Source organism: Scyliorhinus torazame, chromosome 18, assembly GCF_047496885.1.
Source record: "Scyliorhinus torazame isolate Kashiwa2021f chromosome 18, sScyTor2.1, whole genome shotgun sequence".
NCBI lineage: Eukaryota > Metazoa > Chordata > Chondrichthyes > Carcharhiniformes > Scyliorhinidae > Scyliorhinus > Scyliorhinus torazame.
The window spans coordinates 148937049-148955629 of NC_092724.1; the positions used below are offsets into that span (position 1 = coordinate 148937049).

General features: G+C 43.8%; 1 protein-coding gene across 1 annotated transcript in view; it reads left to right on the top strand.

Moving 5' to 3' along the window:
• Positions 1-18581, top strand: part of LOC140395604 (dynein axonemal heavy chain 17-like) — an 896966-nt gene that overhangs the window by 121797 nt on the left and 756588 nt on the right. The window contains exons 11-12 of the mRNA XM_072483576.1: positions 7718-7834; positions 15409-15677. Coding sequence (XP_072339677.1) covers positions 7718-7834; positions 15409-15677 — 386 coding nt within the window. The remainder of the gene's footprint in view (positions 1-7717; positions 7835-15408; positions 15678-18581) is intronic.

Sequence of the window (18581 nt, forward strand, 5' to 3'; positions counted from 1 at the left end):
TGGAGAAGGTAACGGGCCTGTCAGGGAAGTTCAACGCCTTTTCAGGGTACAACTCAATGTGCTAAAGAGTGAGATATTCCAGGTGAATGCCCAGGGGAGAAGTGTTCATTTGGGAGCCCTGCCATTCAAGCTGGCCAAAACACGATTTAGGTATTTGGGGATTCAGGTGGCTCATGATTGGGCTACAGTGCACAAGGGGAACTTGGCCAGTTTCATAGAGGGCGGGGGGTGGGGTGGGGGGGGGGGGGGTAGTGAGAGGAAATATAAAGAGCTGGGAAGCCGTCCCATTGTAATAGAATCATAGAAACCCTACAGTACAGAGAGAGGCCTTTCGGCCCATCGAGTCTGCACCAACCCTTTGAAAGACCACCCTACTAGGCCCAATCCCGCACCTTGTAACCTCACCAAATGGGTCAATTTAGCATGTCCAATCCACCTGCACATCTTTGGACTGTGGGACGAAACCAGAGCACCTGGAGGAAATGCAGACACGAGGAGAAAATGCAAACTCCACACAGACAGTCACCCAAGGTGTCCTTGGCGGGGAGAGTGCAGATCATAAAGATGAACATTCTCCCGAGATTTTTGTTTGTATTTCAGTCTCCCGATATTCCTTCCCACGGCATTTTTTCGGAGGGTGGATGAGCTATTCTCGGACTTCATGTGGGCAGGCAAGACGCTTGGGATACAGAGGGTTGTCTTGCAGAGGGGATGGCGGGCGGAAGGGCGGGAGGTTTGTGCTTCCAACTTTGTTAATTATTGGGTGGCAAATGTGGAAAATGTGCTGCAGTTGTGGGAAGGAGAGGGGCGTTGGAGTGGGTACAGATGGAGGAGGTCTCTTGTTGGGGGCATGATTAAGGGTTTAGTGACAGCCCTTCTCCTGGTTTTGCTGGCCAGGTATACAATAAGTCCTGTGGTGGTGACATCCCTTAAGGTTTGGAACCAGCTTAGGCAACACTTTGAAGTGGGGAAATGTCGGTACTGGCCCAGATATGTTGGAATCATAGGTTTGCACCAGCGAGGATGGATGCCACGTATAAGAAGGGGGTTGAGCAGATTAGGGACTTGTTCGTGGAAGGGAGGTTCGGAGGAGTGGAGGAATTGCGGTGGAGATACCAGTTGCCTTGGGGAAGTGAATTCTGATACATGTAGGTGCAGGACTTTGCGTGAAAGGAGTTCCCTCGTTACCCTCAGCTACCGAGAGAGAATCTAACACCCAGGATGTTGATTGTGGGTGATTCAGTGATGGTAATGCCATTGAATGTCAAGGGCTGATGGTTAGATTCTCTCTTGTAGGAGATTGTAATTGCCTGGCACTTGTGTGGCGCAAATGTGATTTGCCACTTGTCAGCCCAAACCTGAGTATTGTCCAGGTCTTGCTGCATTTGGAAATGGACTGCTTCATTATATGAGGAGTTGTGAATGATGCTGAACATTGTGCAGTCATCCGCAAACATCCCCACTCCTCACCTTATGATGGAAGGGAGGTCATTGATGAAGCAGCTGAAATTGGTTGGGCCTAGGGCACTACCCTGAGGAACTCCTGCAATGATGTCTTGGAGCTGAGATAACTGACCTCAAAACATCACAACCATCTTCCTTTGTGCCAAGCATGACTCCAACCAGCGGAGAGTTTCCCCCCTGATTCCCATTGAGTCCAGTTTAGCTGGGGCTCCTTGATGCGATACTCGGTAAATTTCTGCCTTGATGTCAAAGGCAATCACTCTCACCTCACCTCTGGCATTCAGCACTTCTGGCCATGTTTGAACCAATGCTGCAATGAGGTCAGGAGCTGAGTTGACCCTGGCGGAACACAAACTGAGCAACCGTGAGCGGGTTATTACTGAGTAAGTGCTGCTTGATAGCACTGTTGATGAGTCCTTCCATCACTTTGCTGATGATGGAGAGTAGACTGATAGGGTGGTAATTTGCTGGGTTGGATTTGTCCTGTTTCTTGTGTACAGGACACATCTGGGCAATTTTCCACATTGCCGGGTAGATGCTAGTTTTGTAGCTGCACTGGAACAGCTTGGAGGGGGGGTGCGGAACATTCTGAAGCACACTATTGCCGGAATATTGTCAGGGCCCATAGCCGTTACAATATCCAGTGCATCAGCCGTTTCTTGATATCATGTTGAGTGAATTGTAATGGCTGAAGACTGACATCTGTGATGCTGGGAACCTCCGGAGGAGACTGAGATGGATCATCCACTCGGCACTTCTGGCTGAAGATTGTTGCGAATGCCTCAGCTTTGTCTTTTGCAGATAGGTGCTGAGCTCCTTTATCATTAAGGATGGGGATATTTGTGTAGTCTCCTCCTCCAGTGAGTCATTTAATTGTCCACCACTATTCACGGCTGGATGTGGCAGGACTGCAGAGCTTAGATCTGATGCGTTCGTTGTAGAATCACTTGCTCTGCCTATTATTGCTGCTTATGCTGTTTGGCACACAGGTAGTCCTGTGTTGGAGCTTCATCTGGTTCACACCTCCTTTTCCAGTATGCCTGATGTTGCTCCTGGCATGCTCTGCTGCACTCTTCATTGAACCAGGGTTGATCCCCTGGCTTGATGGTAATGGTAGAGTGGGGGATATGTCGGGCCATGAGGTTGCAGATTGTGGTTGAATACAATTCTGCTGCTGCTGATGTCCCACAGCGCCTCATGGATGCCCAGTCTTGAGTTGCTAGATCTGTCCGAAGTCGATCCCATTCAGCATGGTGGTAGTGCCACACAACACAATGGAGGATTTGCTCAAAGTGAAGACGGGACTTTGTCTCCACAAGGACATTGCAGTGGCCATTTCTATCGATACAGTCATGACAGATGCATCTGCGACAGACAGATTGGTGAGAATGAGGTCAAGTATGTTTTTCCCTCTTGTTGGTTCCCTCACCAGTGCTTCAGTCCCAGTCTAGCAGCTATGTCCTTCAGGACCCGGTCGGCTCAGCATGTGATTGTACTATCGAAACACTCTTGGTGCCCCTCACCCATAGCATATTCTGCACCCTTGCCACCCTCAGTGCTTTCTTTAAGTGGTGTTCAAAATGGAGGAGTACTGATTCATCAGCTGATGTGGCCGGTATTCAGTAGGAGGTTTCCTTGCCCATGTTTAACTTGAAGCCATGAGACATCATGGGGTCTAGACTCGATTTGAGGACTTCCATGGCAACTCCCTCCCAGCTGCGTGCCATTGTGCTGCCACCTCTGCTGGGTCTGTCCTGGGTTGGTGAGACAGGTTATACCCAGGAATGATGATAATGGTGTCTGGGACTTTGTCAGTAAGGAATGATTCTGTGAGTATGACTATGTCAGGCTGTTGCTTAACTAGTCTGTGAGACAGCTCTCCCAACTTTGTCACAAGCCCCCAGATGCTAGTAAGGAGGACTTTGCAGGGTTCGACAGGGCTCGGTTTCCAGTTGTTTCGGATGCCTGGTTGAATGCCAGGTGGTGCGTCCGGTTTCATTTCTTTTTTTGATTTTTCGTAGTGCTTGAATACAACTGAGTGGCTTGCCAGGCCATTTTGGCGGGTGTTTAAGAGTCAACCATATTGCTGTGGGTCTGGAGTCACATGTAGGCCAGACCAGGGGAAGGTTGGCAGATTTCCTTCCCTAAAGGACATCAGTGAACCAGATGGGTTTTTACGACAATCGACAATGGTGTCATGGTCAGCATTTGACATTTAATTCCAGATATTTTATGGAGTTCAGATGAATGGGTTCTTCCCCGAGGTGGAGGATAGGTACGAGAGGTGCGCAGGCCGGTGAATCATGTGCATATGTTTTGGTCCTGCCGAAGCGAGTAGAACTTTGGACATCGATCTAATAATCAAGTCGGTTTTCATTAACACTGCAATGAAGTTACTGTGAAAACCCCCTAGTCATTACACTACTGCACCTGTTCGGGTACACAAAGGGATAATTCAGAATGTCCCATTCACTTAACAAGCACATGTTTCGGAGGTCGAACAGTAACTGCCTGAGTTCACATCCAGAGGACAATATTGCAAGTCTTGTGACATACATTCCACCATTCCTCCTTCATCTTGGAAAAAGGATGTATTTTCCCAAGGCTGGAATCTCGAGGCGCTTAATATGAGTCAGAATTCCTTTTGTTCTTGGAGACACTAGTTTCAAGTTGACTGTAATGGGTCAGGGTTTAGAGAACCCCAAAGTGTATCATGGAGTTCACCTGACCCACGACTTTTACTACATTGTGGTATGGGTGTACACAACCCACTCTACAGGTGTGGTGCAGCAGACATCTAACAGTATTTTTTAAAGAAATAGAAATTGAAATAGAAAATCGCTTATTGTCACAAGTAGGCTTCAATGAAGTTACTATGAAAAGCCTCTAGTCGCCACATTTCAGCGCCTGTTCGGAGAGGCTGGTATGGGAATTGAACCTGCGCTGCTGCCTTGTTCTGCATTACAAGCCAGCTATTTAGCCCAGTGTGCTAAACCAGCCCCTAAAGCAAAACAATGTTTATTCTATGAACTCAAGTTAACCTTTTTAAAACATACAGTGAACATCTTAGCAACTATCAATTCAAATACAACCCCCAAAGAATACAACACTAAGTAATCCTTAAACTTTCCTTTTAACATCCATAAGACATTAAAAAAAACATTTTAACAGAAGCACATCAGGTTTAAATTTACTACTGAGAACAGTTATCACTCTGAATTTACCAAATGATCAAGAGATAGTCTTTACATGGCAGAGAGAACAACATTACAACTTCTTTGGCTGGCTGTAGCTCCAACATTAAAACAAAACCACAAAACACAGACACACCCAAGCTTCTTTCAAAGTGAAACTAAAAGCTGACCGACAGCCCAGCTCCACCCACACTCTGACACCACTGCAGTAACTTGAGCAGACAAACATTTCTTAAAGTGACATTCTCATGACATGACTTAACAAATGTTTATGTGATGCCAGGAATGTTACTTTCCAGGACGTTTGAGGGGTCAACCTTTAGAATCCCTGCAGTGCAGAAGGGGGCCACTCAGCACACCGAGTCCCCACTGACTCTCCAAAACTGCACTCCACCTAGGCCCAATCCCCAGCTCTATCCCTGTAACCCCTTAACCCCACCTAACCTTTTGACACTTGGGGGCAATTTAGCATGGCAAATTCACCTAACCTGCACATCTTTGGACTGTGGGAGGAAACCGGAGCACCCGGAGGAAACCCATGCAGACACGAAGAGAATGTGCAGACTCCACAGAAACAGTGTCCCAAGCCAGGAATTGAATCTGGATCTCTGGCGCTGTGAAACAACTGTGCTACCGTGCCGCCCTGTTTCAGGGCCTGTGCTAGAGACATGTCTGTTTGTAGATATAGCAAGCCTTTCCTCTGTTTTTCAACCAGCCAGCTGCAATGGAAGTTTTCTTCGTAAGAGAGGGAGAAAGCAATTTCTACATCTTCGAGACATTGTTGGATATAATGAGGGTGAGGGTGGAGCCATGCCCGCTGGTGGCGATGTTTGGAGTGTTGGACATGTTGGAGCTACTGGAAGGGGGCCAATGTTGTGGCCTTCGCCTCCCTGATTGCTCAGTTTCAGATTCTGCTAGGCTGGAGGTCGGTGGCACCATTGAAAGCATCAGAATGGCTGGGTGACATAGTGGGGGAATTTGTACAATTGGAGAAAATTAAGTTTGAAAAGAGTCAGAGAGGCATTTTGTGTGAGATGGAAGCTGTTTCTGTGTCTGTGTTTAAAGAATTTTTTGTTGCCGGCGAGTAAGGAGGGGCGGGGGGGAGTGGGGTTGCGGTGGCGGTGGTGGGTCTCTTGGGGGGGCGGGGAGGGAGGGTTGAGGTTTAAAAAGTGGAAAAAGACGAACTGTACTTTAGCTGTTCTTTGGATGCTTGTGCAATTTTTTTATGTTCATATAAAATCACATCTTTTCATGGCTGTTTTTTTTCCTTGTGAAGTGGCGCTTTTTCCCTTTGGGTATATATTCCCTTGGGTTTTTAGCAATTACAAACATAAAGACATCCCACAGCTGCAGTAGTCTATGTATGACACTTAATGAATTCCCCCTTAACTGTTCCAATTTAGAAACAAAATCCCAAAACCCAAAAATCCCTTTTCAAGGGCGTAGCCCAGAACTCTGCATTCTCACTTGAATAAGATTGGCTTTTCCTGAGATTCTGACCCCGTCTCACCAGCAGGTTTAAAGTCTTCCGGAAAGAAAACTATATCTTTTAACTTACCAAAACAGCAGGTAACTATAATCAATGTTTTTTTTTACTGGAACAGATATTTAAAATGAAAATAGAGAGAGACAGGCCAAAACACTTCTGTTCTTTGTCTGAGTCCACAGTAGCCAAATGTGAATGCGAAACCAAAAACAGCTCACAGAGCCACAGCCTAGCTCCACCCACACAATGACATCACTGAAGCCATGTGGTACGACAACAACTTTTCTTAAAGGGACACTCCCATGTCATATGGGTAAGACGGATATAGAGGGATATGGGCCAAGTGTGGGTAATTGGGACTAGCTTTGTGGTAAAAACTGGGTGGCATGGACAAGTTGGGCCAAAGGGCCTGTTACCATGCTGTAAACCTTTATGACTCTATCACCTCTATGCCTCTATGTGTAATTTAAAATCACCCATTAACACTTCCTTCACTTTGCTGAAGGCCCGGATTCGATTCCGGCTCTGGGTCACTGTCCATGTGGCATTTGCACATTCTCCCGTGTCTGCGTGAGTCCCACCCCCACAACCTAAAAATGTGCAGGGTAGTTGGATTGGCCATGCTGCATTGGCCCTTGGAAAAATAAAAAAAATATATGTTTTTTTAATTTAAAAGAAACTATACTAACTAATTTCTGCATTTATACAACCTAACACCTCAGAACCGCTACCAGGCGATCTATACACAATATCCATTCCAGTTTTAGATCCTTTTCTGTTCCTCAGTTCTATCCATATGGTCTCCACTGGATGCTTTCCCCTCATTATATCTTTCCTCACTATTGAGGTAATAGTATTTCTAATCAGTGAGGCTACTCCACCCCCTCTGCCATTTTCCCTGTCCCTCTTGTAAACTTAATTACCAGGTATATTTAGCTCCCAGTCTCGACCAACCTGCAGCTACTACATCATAATCTTCAATTTGTATTTGCGCCTGCAGCCCATCTAGTTTATCCCTTGCGCTCCGTACATTAGTACATAGAGCTCTTACTTGGTCTATACTCCCTAGCCTGTCTCTCAAGAATTGATGATTTATTCACTTATTTATTATGTTTTTCTTCTGGTTTAACCAGTATATTTATTGTAGTTTTGGCATTACCTGCAGTTCCTGAAGTTGTGTTCCTGACTATTTCTTTACACTCTGCCCTACTACTTGTTTTTGGAACTGTATTGACTTCTCCTGAGGCCTTCCCCTCACCCTTTCAAGTGCAATTAAGAATGGGTACAAATGCTGGCCTTGCCAAGGAAAGACACATCCCAACAATTCTTAAAAACAAAGCAAGTTGTTCTTGCTCATGCCAGCTTTATGAACTGAACTATTGGGGAGAATTACATATCAACCTTTTAGCCGGAAGTGACATGATTTTCCGTGTGTGAAGCTATGAGTTATGTTTATTCTATATGGAGGAACAATTTGTTTAAATAACTTTTTTTATTCTATTCACATTTATACTTTTTAATTAGTCGATATTTGTACAAGCATAATTGTTTATTTGGTTGTTTTTACATACAGAGATTTGAAGAAGACTATGCAGTGTTTCAAAGCAAGATTGATGATTTTGACCGAAGATTGGGAATGATAATTTGCCAGGGATTTAGTGACTGTACAAGTATTATATCTGCTGTGAAGGTAAACTGGATTATGAAAATTATGTTTGAGATGATGCATGAACTAAAATTGTATGTTTGGTTTGTCATTTGATAATTTGTATGGTTCAATAAAAAAGTGCAGGAGACCATGTCAGGAACAGCACCTGACATATCTAAAAATGAGGTACCAACCTGGTGAAACTACCACACACTACTTACACGCCAAACTGCAGGAGCAGCATGCAATAGACAGCTAAGCAACCCGAAAACTATTGAATCATATCAAAGCTCTGCAATCTTGCCACATCCAATCGAGAATGGCTGTGGATCATTAAACTACTAACTGGGAGAGAGGGCTCCATAAATATCCCTATCTTCAATGATGCGGGAGTTCAGCATAATAGTGCAAAAAAAACTGAAGCATTTAATACCATCTTCAGCCAGAAGTGAGAGCGTATGGTCCACCTTGGCCTCCTCCTGAAGTTACCAGCATCACAGATCCATTAATTCAGTCAGATCAGCCCATTCGATTCTCTCAATTTGGTTATACTAATTTGGATAAGAAAACAAGATATCTCACATGCTTCTTATTATTCCATACAAAAATATGTAATGGCTTTAGAATTCCAGTGATCTGGTAAGATATTATCTATGGAGAGATATCATTGGAGAGGGTACAATTGCCAGTTTTATTTTACTTCAATAAAGTTCTGTTGCAAATTTGACTTGAGGGAAGGTGGGAGAAGACATGTCTGCCATATCATGAGTACAGTCATGCAAATGATAGATTTTGAATGGAGGATATTACCCTATTTAAATTTCACAATTTCCAACCGAGGAACAACTGATGTAAGATATGCTACATTTAAATGAGAGAATTCCTTAGAACATCACTGAGGGATGGTTATGCTGGATTCACAAAGGCAAATTGCGGGTTTCACAGCTATAGTTGAACAACTTTATTCTTCTTATTGTAATACACTGCTTCAGGATCAATCTGAACCCCAAGTACTAATGGCATTTCATTTTGTAGTCTGATTCCATTCGCATAGTTATCCAGTACTCCAGGGGCAAACACAGTGGATTTAGGGATCACACCACTGGCAAACAAGAAAAGTTGTGTCTGAGTAAAATTTAGAGGGGATTGCTTGGCATAAGCCCCAAACTAGACTTGAATTTTCAATGCAAAGATACTCGACACCTGTTTATTACGATTCATACAGCACACAACCTTTGGGTTGCCTGCTAATTTAACTAGCATGCATCCCATAATGCTCTGCTGTGTGGCTGCACACCCTAGAAAGAGGGCCTTAGTTTGTGCGAAGGAATCACTAATAGCTGATCTTCCTCACTTAAACCACTGTGCATCTCTTAAAGAGGAACATGCTTTCTGGCTGTAACTGGTCTAGCAAGTGTCTGGGGAAGACATTATGAGCAGGAACAAGAATGAAATTGGGAGAACAGGGTGTTGAGTGTGCTTCATGTTTACTGATGCTGTACTGGAGGCCTGATGCAGAGGGTGCATTTGAACAGAATGGTCCTCGTTAAAGGGGAAGCCCCACCCCGTAATCGTGGAAGTTCATATTCAATGGGCTTCGATTGTGCGGGGTCTGGAGGCGTATGCCGGGCAGAGAAGGGTGTTTATGCGCGGAGCGTCGAGTCAAGATCGGCGTGGCTGGCGTGGAGCCAGGAATTAGCGAACTAATGGATGACAGGAGTGGCTGTATGTCCTTCCTATCATGGCAGAAACAATGCTGGCCATCGTTATAGCCATGACTGAGGCTGTGGACAATGTGGGCCTGAAATGGGGGTGACAATAGTTTCTACCTAATCTGCCTTTTCATATTTCACGTACCTCTCAGAGGGTAGTAGAGCGGAGTTGCTGATTGGTGTTGCAAGGGAAATTTGCATACCTCCATCGTGGTCACCCTAAATTGCAGGTGTACCTGAGCTAAAGACCCTAGCTGTTCGAGTGAAGACAAGCATCCAGCAGAGGGCAGTAGAGCGGAGCTGCTAATTGGTGTTGCAAGGGAAATTTGCATACCTCCGTCGTGGTCACCCTAATTTGAAGGTAGTTTGTGGAGGAGCTGTTGTCAAGTGACACTTAAACCCGAAACACTTCTTCAGTGTTTCCCTCCCTACCCCCTCCTCTAACAAAAAAAAACCAACCGCTGTGAAGATCAAGAGGAAGGCTCGAGGTCAGTGACTGGTAAGTAGTGTTTCTGTTTTCTTTTCATTGGCATATTGATATATTTTTTTCTTTGTTGTTTATTTATTTATTTAATTTTTTGGGGTAAATTGTAATTGTTGAAGTTAACCGAAGGTTCAAGACATGGCAGGAGATCTCAGACCCGTGCCATGCTCCTCGTGTGCGATGTGGGAGCTCAGGGACACGTCCACTGTCCCTGGCTCCTTCACGTGCAAGAAGTGTGTCCAGTTGCAGCTCCTGTTAGACCGCTTGACGGCTCTGGAGCTGCGGATGGACTCACTTTGGAGCATCCGCGATGCTGAGGACGTCGTGGATAGCACCTTTAGCGAGTTGGTCACACCGCAGGTGAAAGGTACTGAGGGAGATAGAAAATGGGTGACCAAAAGACAGAACAAGAGTAGGAAGGCAGTGCAGGTGTCCTCTGCGGTCATCTCCCTGCAAAACATATATACCGCTTTGGATACTGTTAAGGGAGATGGCTCCCCAGGGGAAGGCAGCAGCAGCCAGGTTCATGGCACCATGGCTGGCGCTGCTGCACAACTGGGCAGGAAGAAGAATGGCAGGGCTATAGTGATATGGGACTCAATTGTAAGGGGAATAGACAGGCGGTTCTGCGGACGCAATCGAGACTCCAGGGTGGTATGTTGCCTCCCTGGTGCAAGGGTCAAGGATGTCTCGGAGTGGTTGCAGGACATTCTGGGGGGGGGGGGGGGAGGGTGAACAGCCAGCTGTCGTGGTGCACATAGGCACCAACGATATAGGTAAAAAACGGGACGAGGTCCTACAAGCTGAATTTAGGGAGTTATACTAAAAAGTAGGACCTCAAAGGTAGTAATCTCAAGATTGCTACCAGTGCCACGAGCTAGTCAGAGTAGGAAAGTCAGGATAGTTAGGATGAATGCGTGGCTCGAGAGATGGTGCAAGAGGGAGGGATTCAAATTCCTGGGACATTGGAACCGGTTCTGGGGGAGGTGGGACCAGTACAAACCGGACGGTCTGCACCTGGGCAGGACTGGAACCGATGTCCTAGGGGGGGTATTTGCTAGAGCTGTTTGCTAGAGAGTTTAAACTAATGTGGTAGGGGGATGGGAACCGATGCAGGAAGTTGGACGGTAGTAAAACAGGGACAGAAACAAAAGGCAGAAAGGGGGAAAGTGTAAGGCAGAGAAGCCATAGTCAAAAATCAAAAAGGGCGACTGTACATGGTACAGTGACTGAGGGGAGCTCAGTGAATAGGACCAGGAATACTAAAAGGAATAAAACGGGAAGTGAAAACATTAATGGTAAGCGACGCGGCAGGTTGTTACATGAAGATATGGGTTCAACGACAAGGAAAATTAGGAGAAAGGTTAAGAGGAAATATAACTTAGGAGAGGTTACTGATCGAGGTGTTAAGATTCAGAACAGAGGTAAAAAAGCCAACATAAGTGTACTTTACCTGAATGCTCGTAGTATTCGGAATAAGGTAAATGAGTTGATGGTGCAAATCATCGTGAATGACTATGATTTAGTGGCCATTACTGAAACATGGTTAAAGGATGGTCACGACTGGGAGTTAAATATCCGAGGGTATCAAACTATTCGGAAGGACAGAGTGGATGGTAAGGGAGGTGGTGTAGCTCTGCTATTTAAGGATGACATCCGGGCAACAGTAAGGGATGACATTGGTGCTATGGAGGATAAGGTTGAATCCATTTGGGTGGAAATCAGGAATAGTAAGGCGAAAAAGGCACTGATAGGAGTAGTCTATAGGCCACCAAATAGTAACATTATGGTGGGGCAGGCAACAAACAAAGAAATAACTGATGCATGTAGAAATGGTACAGCAGTTATCATGGGGGATTTTAATCTACATGTTGATTGGTTTAACCAGGTCGGTCAAGGCAGCCTTGAGGAGGAGTTTATAGAAGGTACCCGCGATAGTTTCCTAGAACAGTATGTAATGGAACCTACGAGGGAACAAGCGGTCCTAGATCTGGTCCTGTGTAATGAGACAGGATTGATTCAGGATCTCATAGTTAGGGATCCTCTCGGAAGGAGCGATCATAATATGGTGGAATTTAAAATACAGATGGAGGGTGAGAAGGTAAAATCAAGCACTAGTGTTTTGTGCTTAAACAAAGGAGATTACAATGGGATGAGAGAAGAACTAGCTAAGGTAGACTGGGAGCAAAGACGTTATGGTGAAACAGTTGAGGACCAGTGGAGAACCTTCCAAGTGATTTTTCACAGTGCTCAGCAAAGGTTTATACCAACAAAAAGGAAGGACAGTAAAAAGAGGGAAAATCGACCGTGGATATCTAATGAAATAAGGGAGAGTATCACATTGAAGGAAAAAACATACAAAGTATCAAAGATCAGTGGGAGACTAGAGGACTGGGAAATCTTTAGGGGGCAACAGAAAGCTACTAAAAAAACTATAAAGAAGAGTAAGATAGATTATGAGAGTAAACTTGCTCAGAATATAAAAACAGATAGTAAAAATTTCTACAAATATATAAAACAAAAAAGAGTGGCTAAGGTAAATATTGGTCCTTTAGAGGATGAGAAGGGAGATTTAATAATGGGAGATGAGGAAATAGCTGAGGAACTGAACAGGTTTTTTGGGTCGGTCGTCACAGTGGAAGACACAAATAACATGCCAGTGACTGATGGAAATGAGGCTATGACAGGTGAGGACCTTGGGAGGATTGTTATCACCAAGGAGGTAATGATGGGCAAGCTAATGGGGCTAAAGGTAGACAAGTCTCCTGGATCTGATGGAATGCATCCCAGAGTGCTAAAAGAGATGGCTAGGGAAATTGCAAATGCACTAGTGATAATTTACCAAAATTCACTAGACTCTGGGGTGGTCCCGGCGGATTGGAAATGAGCAAACGTGACACCACTGTTTAAAAAAGGAGGTAGGCAGAAAGCGGGTAATTATAGGCCAGTGAGCTTAACTTCGGTAGTAGGGAAGATGCTGGAATCTATCACAAAGGAAGAAATAGCGAGGCATCTGGATGGAAATTGTCCCATTGGGCAGACGCAGCATGGGTTCATAAAGGGCAGGTCGTGTCTAACTAATTTAGTGGAATTTTTTGAGGACATTAACAGTGCGGTAGATAACGGGGAGCCAATGGATGTGGTATATCTGGATTTCCAGAAAGCCTTTGACAAGGTGCCACAGAAAAGGTTACTGCATAAGACAAAGATGCATGGCATTAAGGGGAAAGTAGTAGCATGGATAGAGGATTGGTTAATTAATAGAAAGCAAAGAGTGGGGATTAATGGGTGTTTCTCTGGTTGGCAATCAGTAGCTAGTGGAGTCCCTCAGGGATCAGTGTTGGGCCCACAACTGTTCACAATTTACATAGATGATTTGGAGTTGGGGACCAAGGGCAATGTGTCCAAGTTTGCAGACGACACTAAGATAAGTGGTAAAGCAAAAAGTGCAGAGGATACTGGAAGTCTGCAGAGGGATTTGGATAGGCTAAGTGAATGGGCTAGGGTCTGGCAGATGGAATACAATGTTGACAAATGTGAGATTATCCATTTTGGTAGGAATAACAGCAAAAGGGATTATTATTTAAATGATAAAATATTAAAACATGCTGCTGTGCAGAGAGACCTGGGTGTGCTAGTGCATGAGCCGCAAAAAGTTGGTTTAGAGGTGCAACAGGTGATTAAGAAGGCAAATGGAATTTTGTCCTTCATTGCTAGAGGGATGGAGTTTAAGACTAGGGAGGTTATGCTGCAATTGTATAAGGTGTTAGTGAGGCCACACCTGGAGTATTGTGTTCAGTTTTGGTCTCCTTACTTGAGAAAGGACGTACTGGCACTGGAGGGTGTGCAGAGGAGATTCACTAGGTTAATCCCAGAGCTGAAGGGGTTGGATTACGAGGAGAGGCTGAGTAGACTGGGACTGTACTCGTTGGAATTTAGAAGGATGAGGGGGGATCTTATAGAAACATGTAAGATTATGAAGGGAATTGATAGGATAGATGCGGGCAGGTTGTTTCCACTGGCGGGTGAAAGCAGAACTAGGGGGCATAGCCTCAAAATAAGGGGAAGTAGATTTAGGACTGAGTTTAGGAGGAACCTCTTCACCCAAAGGGTTGTGAATCTATGGAATTCCTTGCCCAGTGAAGCAGTAGAGGCTTCTTCATTAAATGTTTTTAAGATAAAGATAGATAGTTTTTTGAAGAATAAAGGAATTAAGGGTTATGGTGTTCGGGTCGGAAAGTGGAGCTGAGTCCACAAAAGATCAGCCATGATCTCATTGAATGGTGGAGCAGGCTCGAGGGGCCAGATGGCCTACTCCTGCTCCTAGTTCTTATCTTCTTATGTTCTACACAGTCTGTTCATACACTGACTGAAGCCATGACTGGCTACAATTTGCACAAAAGATTCAATTAATTAAAAAAACTTTAATTGGAAGAATGGAAAGCTACCGAGTATTTCAAAGCAAACCAGCACAAAAACAAGAAAGAAAAACAACAGGAAAGAGAATTGGAAATGGTGAAGTTGATAAGAAGGAGGAAGCGAAGAGGATAGAGAAAGAGAAGAACAGCTGAGAAGGCTGACAATGAAAGGAGAGACACGAGACGCTGAAGATGAACTTATTTTCAGATCGAAGCCAGTGGGGAAATGATTACATTTGTACCACCTCTTCCTAACACGAAATAGATGTTGAATCATTCTTTATTTCATTTGAGTAGATAGATAACCAAATGAAATAGCCAAAAGAGATTTGGACATTGCAATATGTTGGTAGGTAGAGACCATGAGATCTCTATGCATCACTCTCAGATGAAATATCTGAGGAATATGCTGCACTAAAAAAAAAGCTATTCTCGGTGAATACGAGTTGGTTCCAGAAGCATATAGACAGACATTTCAAAATGTAAGAAAACAGCTTACATAGATTCATATTGAGTTTGAGAGAGTCAAACAAAGTAATTTTGGATACAGACATTAAAAGTAGAGGCTCTTGGATAAGTAATTATTTTAGAAACATTCAAATAAACACATATTTTACTCATCTTCAGCATGGCCAATGATACATGGAACATGTCAAACAGTTTCATATTGATTGCAATGGATTACGCTAATTAATTACATTTATGTTGCATCTTTAAATAGATGCCAAGTCAAAATGATAATGAGAGTGTTGACAAATGTTTGGGTGAGATGAAGTTTATTTATGTTTGAGAATAGAAAAAAGACTTGCAATATTTTGGAATGGTGGATCTGGAGGTGAAAATAGCTTGAGTGAATGATTATTATGGTAAATGGACGGAGGTAGAAGTGAAGGTAGATGTTACAGAGATAAGACACTTGTTGACAAGTTGATCTTCAATTACTATGCTGACTTTTAACTGTTATATTTTCAGTTTTGTAATATTATGCTTCTGTTGTTTCAGATGTTGAACATGTTTAATTTTTACATCAAGCGGCCATTGATAAAACAAGAAGGATCTGAAAAATATCTAGTCCTAGTTGATATGATTAATAGCGATTTAGATAATATCAAGTCAGTGTATGACACACATTTGATTGCAACTGCAGCCAGGGGTGGTGTTCCTACCGTCAACAACAATATGCCACATGTAGCTGGTGAATTGAAATGGGCACAGGAAGTTAATGAAAGAATGGAAGCATCAATGAAGAGTTTCAAATCTATTGATCATTCGTAAGTGTTTAAATGCTGAGGTAGATTTTTAGTACATATATTTTATATAGATGCAAATATTTGATTTGGAGTATAAGCATAAAATACATGAAATACCAGGCTTGAAGCTACATTGAAGATTAAATAAAACTTTTTCTACTTTTGAAGAGTGGATTGCTAGCAAAAACAAATTTCGTCAGGAAAACAAAGGTAATTTTAAGGAATTTATATTTGTATTGGCAAACATTAGAAATAAAGGGTGAGAGTATCTGGCCTCGCCGTGGCGGTTTGCTTGGTGGCAAGAGGCAACCTGCCATTCCTGCTGCCGTTTATGGGATTTTCCATTGAATCCACCACATGCCGCCAGGAAACCGCAGTGTGGTGTGCCGTTGACATGACTGGAAGATCCTGTCAGTGCAAACAGCTGGAAGATCTCACCCAATGTATAATTTTAAGTGGGTTTAATTTAGTGTTTCTGTGTGCGGAAGGGGAAACCTATAGTTACAGTAATGCTGAACAAAAGTGCTTGTATGTGTGGACGTTGGCTCAGTTCCAACTGTGCTTCTATTGTGCTTGGAGACGGTTATGCCATGAAGAGTAAATGAAGGCTGACGGAAGTAGCAGTCTTAGCATCTCAGTCCTTTTAAAGTAGACAGGCCTTTGAGTTTAGTTTTAGCTGAATTTGTTGGCAGTTGAAGATAAGACACTGGGGAGTGAAGATCTCTCAACTCTACCAGGAGAAGCTGGACAGGGCAAAGGGAGCTGCAAAGAAGCAGACTTCTCAAAGAAACATACTGTCTTGATAACCAGGTTATTGGGACATAAAGAATGCCTTAGGAAGACTGAAGTTAAGAGAACAGAAATCCAGAAGCTGAACAAGGTATTGTTGAGAGGAGAATCCAAGGGAAAAGCAGACAAAGTGTTGTGAGTGAAAGAGACAGCTACAGTAAGCAGACTACAGAGGTAAATCAAAAGTTTGATGCCATTTCTGTAGAGTCTGAGAATCGATAGTTAAAGCAATTGTGAACAGTTTGTGGGCATCACAGAGACGTGGCTGCAAGGGGATCAGGGCTGGGATCTAAATAAAACAATGATATGTGTCCTATCGAAAGGACAGGCAGATGGGCAAAGGGGGCGGAGTTGCATTGTTAGTAAGGAATGAAGATAAATCGATAGCAAGGAGCGACATTGAATCAGAAGGCATAGAATCTCTGTGGGTAGAGTTGAGGAATCGCAAAGGTAAAAAAGACCATGTTGGGAGTTATGTACAGGCCCCCTAGCAGTAGTCAGGATGTGGGGCAGAAAATAAATCAGGATATAGAGAAAGCATGTAAAAAAGGCAATATCACAATAATCATGGGCAACGTCAATATGCGCGTGGACTGGGAAAATCAGGTTGGTAGTGGATCCCAAGAAAAGGAATTTGTGGAATGTTTAAGAGTTCATTTTGGAGTAGCTTGTGGTAGAGCCCACTAGGGAACAGGCAATTCTGGATTTGGTGATGTGTAATGAGGCAGACTTGATTATGGATCTTACGGTGAAGGGACCCTTAGGGAGCAGTGACCACAATATGATAGAATTTACCATGCAGTTTGAGAGGGAGAAGCTGGAGTTAGATGTAATAGTATTACAATTAAATAAGGGTAACTACAAAGACATGAGGGAGGAGCTGGCCAGAATTGATTGGAAAAGGAGACAAACAGGGAAGACTGTGGAACAGCAATGGCAGGAGTTTTTGGGGGTTATTCGGGAGGCACAGTAGAAATTCATCCCAAGAAGAAGGAAACATGTTAAGGGCAGGACAAGGCATCCATGGTTGATGAGGGAAGTCAAGGACAACATAAAAGCAAAAGAGAAAGCATATGAAGTGGCAAGGATTAGTGGGAAGCCAGAGGATTGGGAATCATTTAAAAGCGAGCAGAGGACAACTAAAAAAGCAATAAGGGAAGATAAGATGAGATATGAGTGCAAGTTAGCGAATAATATAAAAGAAGATAGGAAGAGTTTCTATCAATATATAAAAGGTAAGAGTGAGGCAAAAATAGACATTGGACCACTGGAAAACGTGGCTGGAGAAGTAATAATAGGAAACAAAGAAATGGCAGACAAACTGAATAGTTACTTTGCATCAGTCTTCACGGTGGAAGACACCAGTGGGATGCCAGAGCTCCAGGAGAATCAGGGGGCAGAGGTGAGTGCAGTGGCCATCACTGAGGAGAAGGTTCTGGGAAAACTGAAAGGTCTGAAGGTGGATACGTCACCTGGACCGGATGGACTACACTCCGAAAAGAGATAGCTGAAGAAATTGTGGAGGCATTGGTGGTGATCTTTTAAGAATCACTGGAGGCAGGAAGGGTCCCAGAGGATTGGAAAGTGGCTAATGTAACACCACTGTTTAAAAAGGGAGGTAGGCAGAAGATGGGAAATTATAGGCCGGTTAGCCTGACTTTGGTCATTGGTAAGACTTTAGAGTCTGTTATTAAAGATGAGATTGCGAAATACTTGGAAGTGCATGGTAAAATAGGACTGAGTCAGCACGGCTTTGTTAAAGAGAGGTCATGTCTGACAAATCTGTTAAGAGTTCTTTGAGGAGGTAACAAGGAAGTGAGACAAAGGAGAACCAGTCGACGTGATTTATTTAGATTTCCAAAAGGCCCTTGACAAGGTGCCGCATAGGAGAAGTTAAGAGGCAATGGTGTTAAAGGTAAGAACCTGGCATGGATAGAGGATTGGCTGCCTGGCAGAAGGCAGAGGGTGGGGATAAAGGGCTCTTTTTCAGGATGGCAGCCAGTGACTAGTGGTGTGCCTCTGGGGTCTATGCTGGAACCACAACTTTTCACAATATACATTCATGATCTGGAAGAAGGAACTGTTGCTAAGTTTGCAGATGATACAAAGAACTGTAGAGGGACAGGTAATATTGAG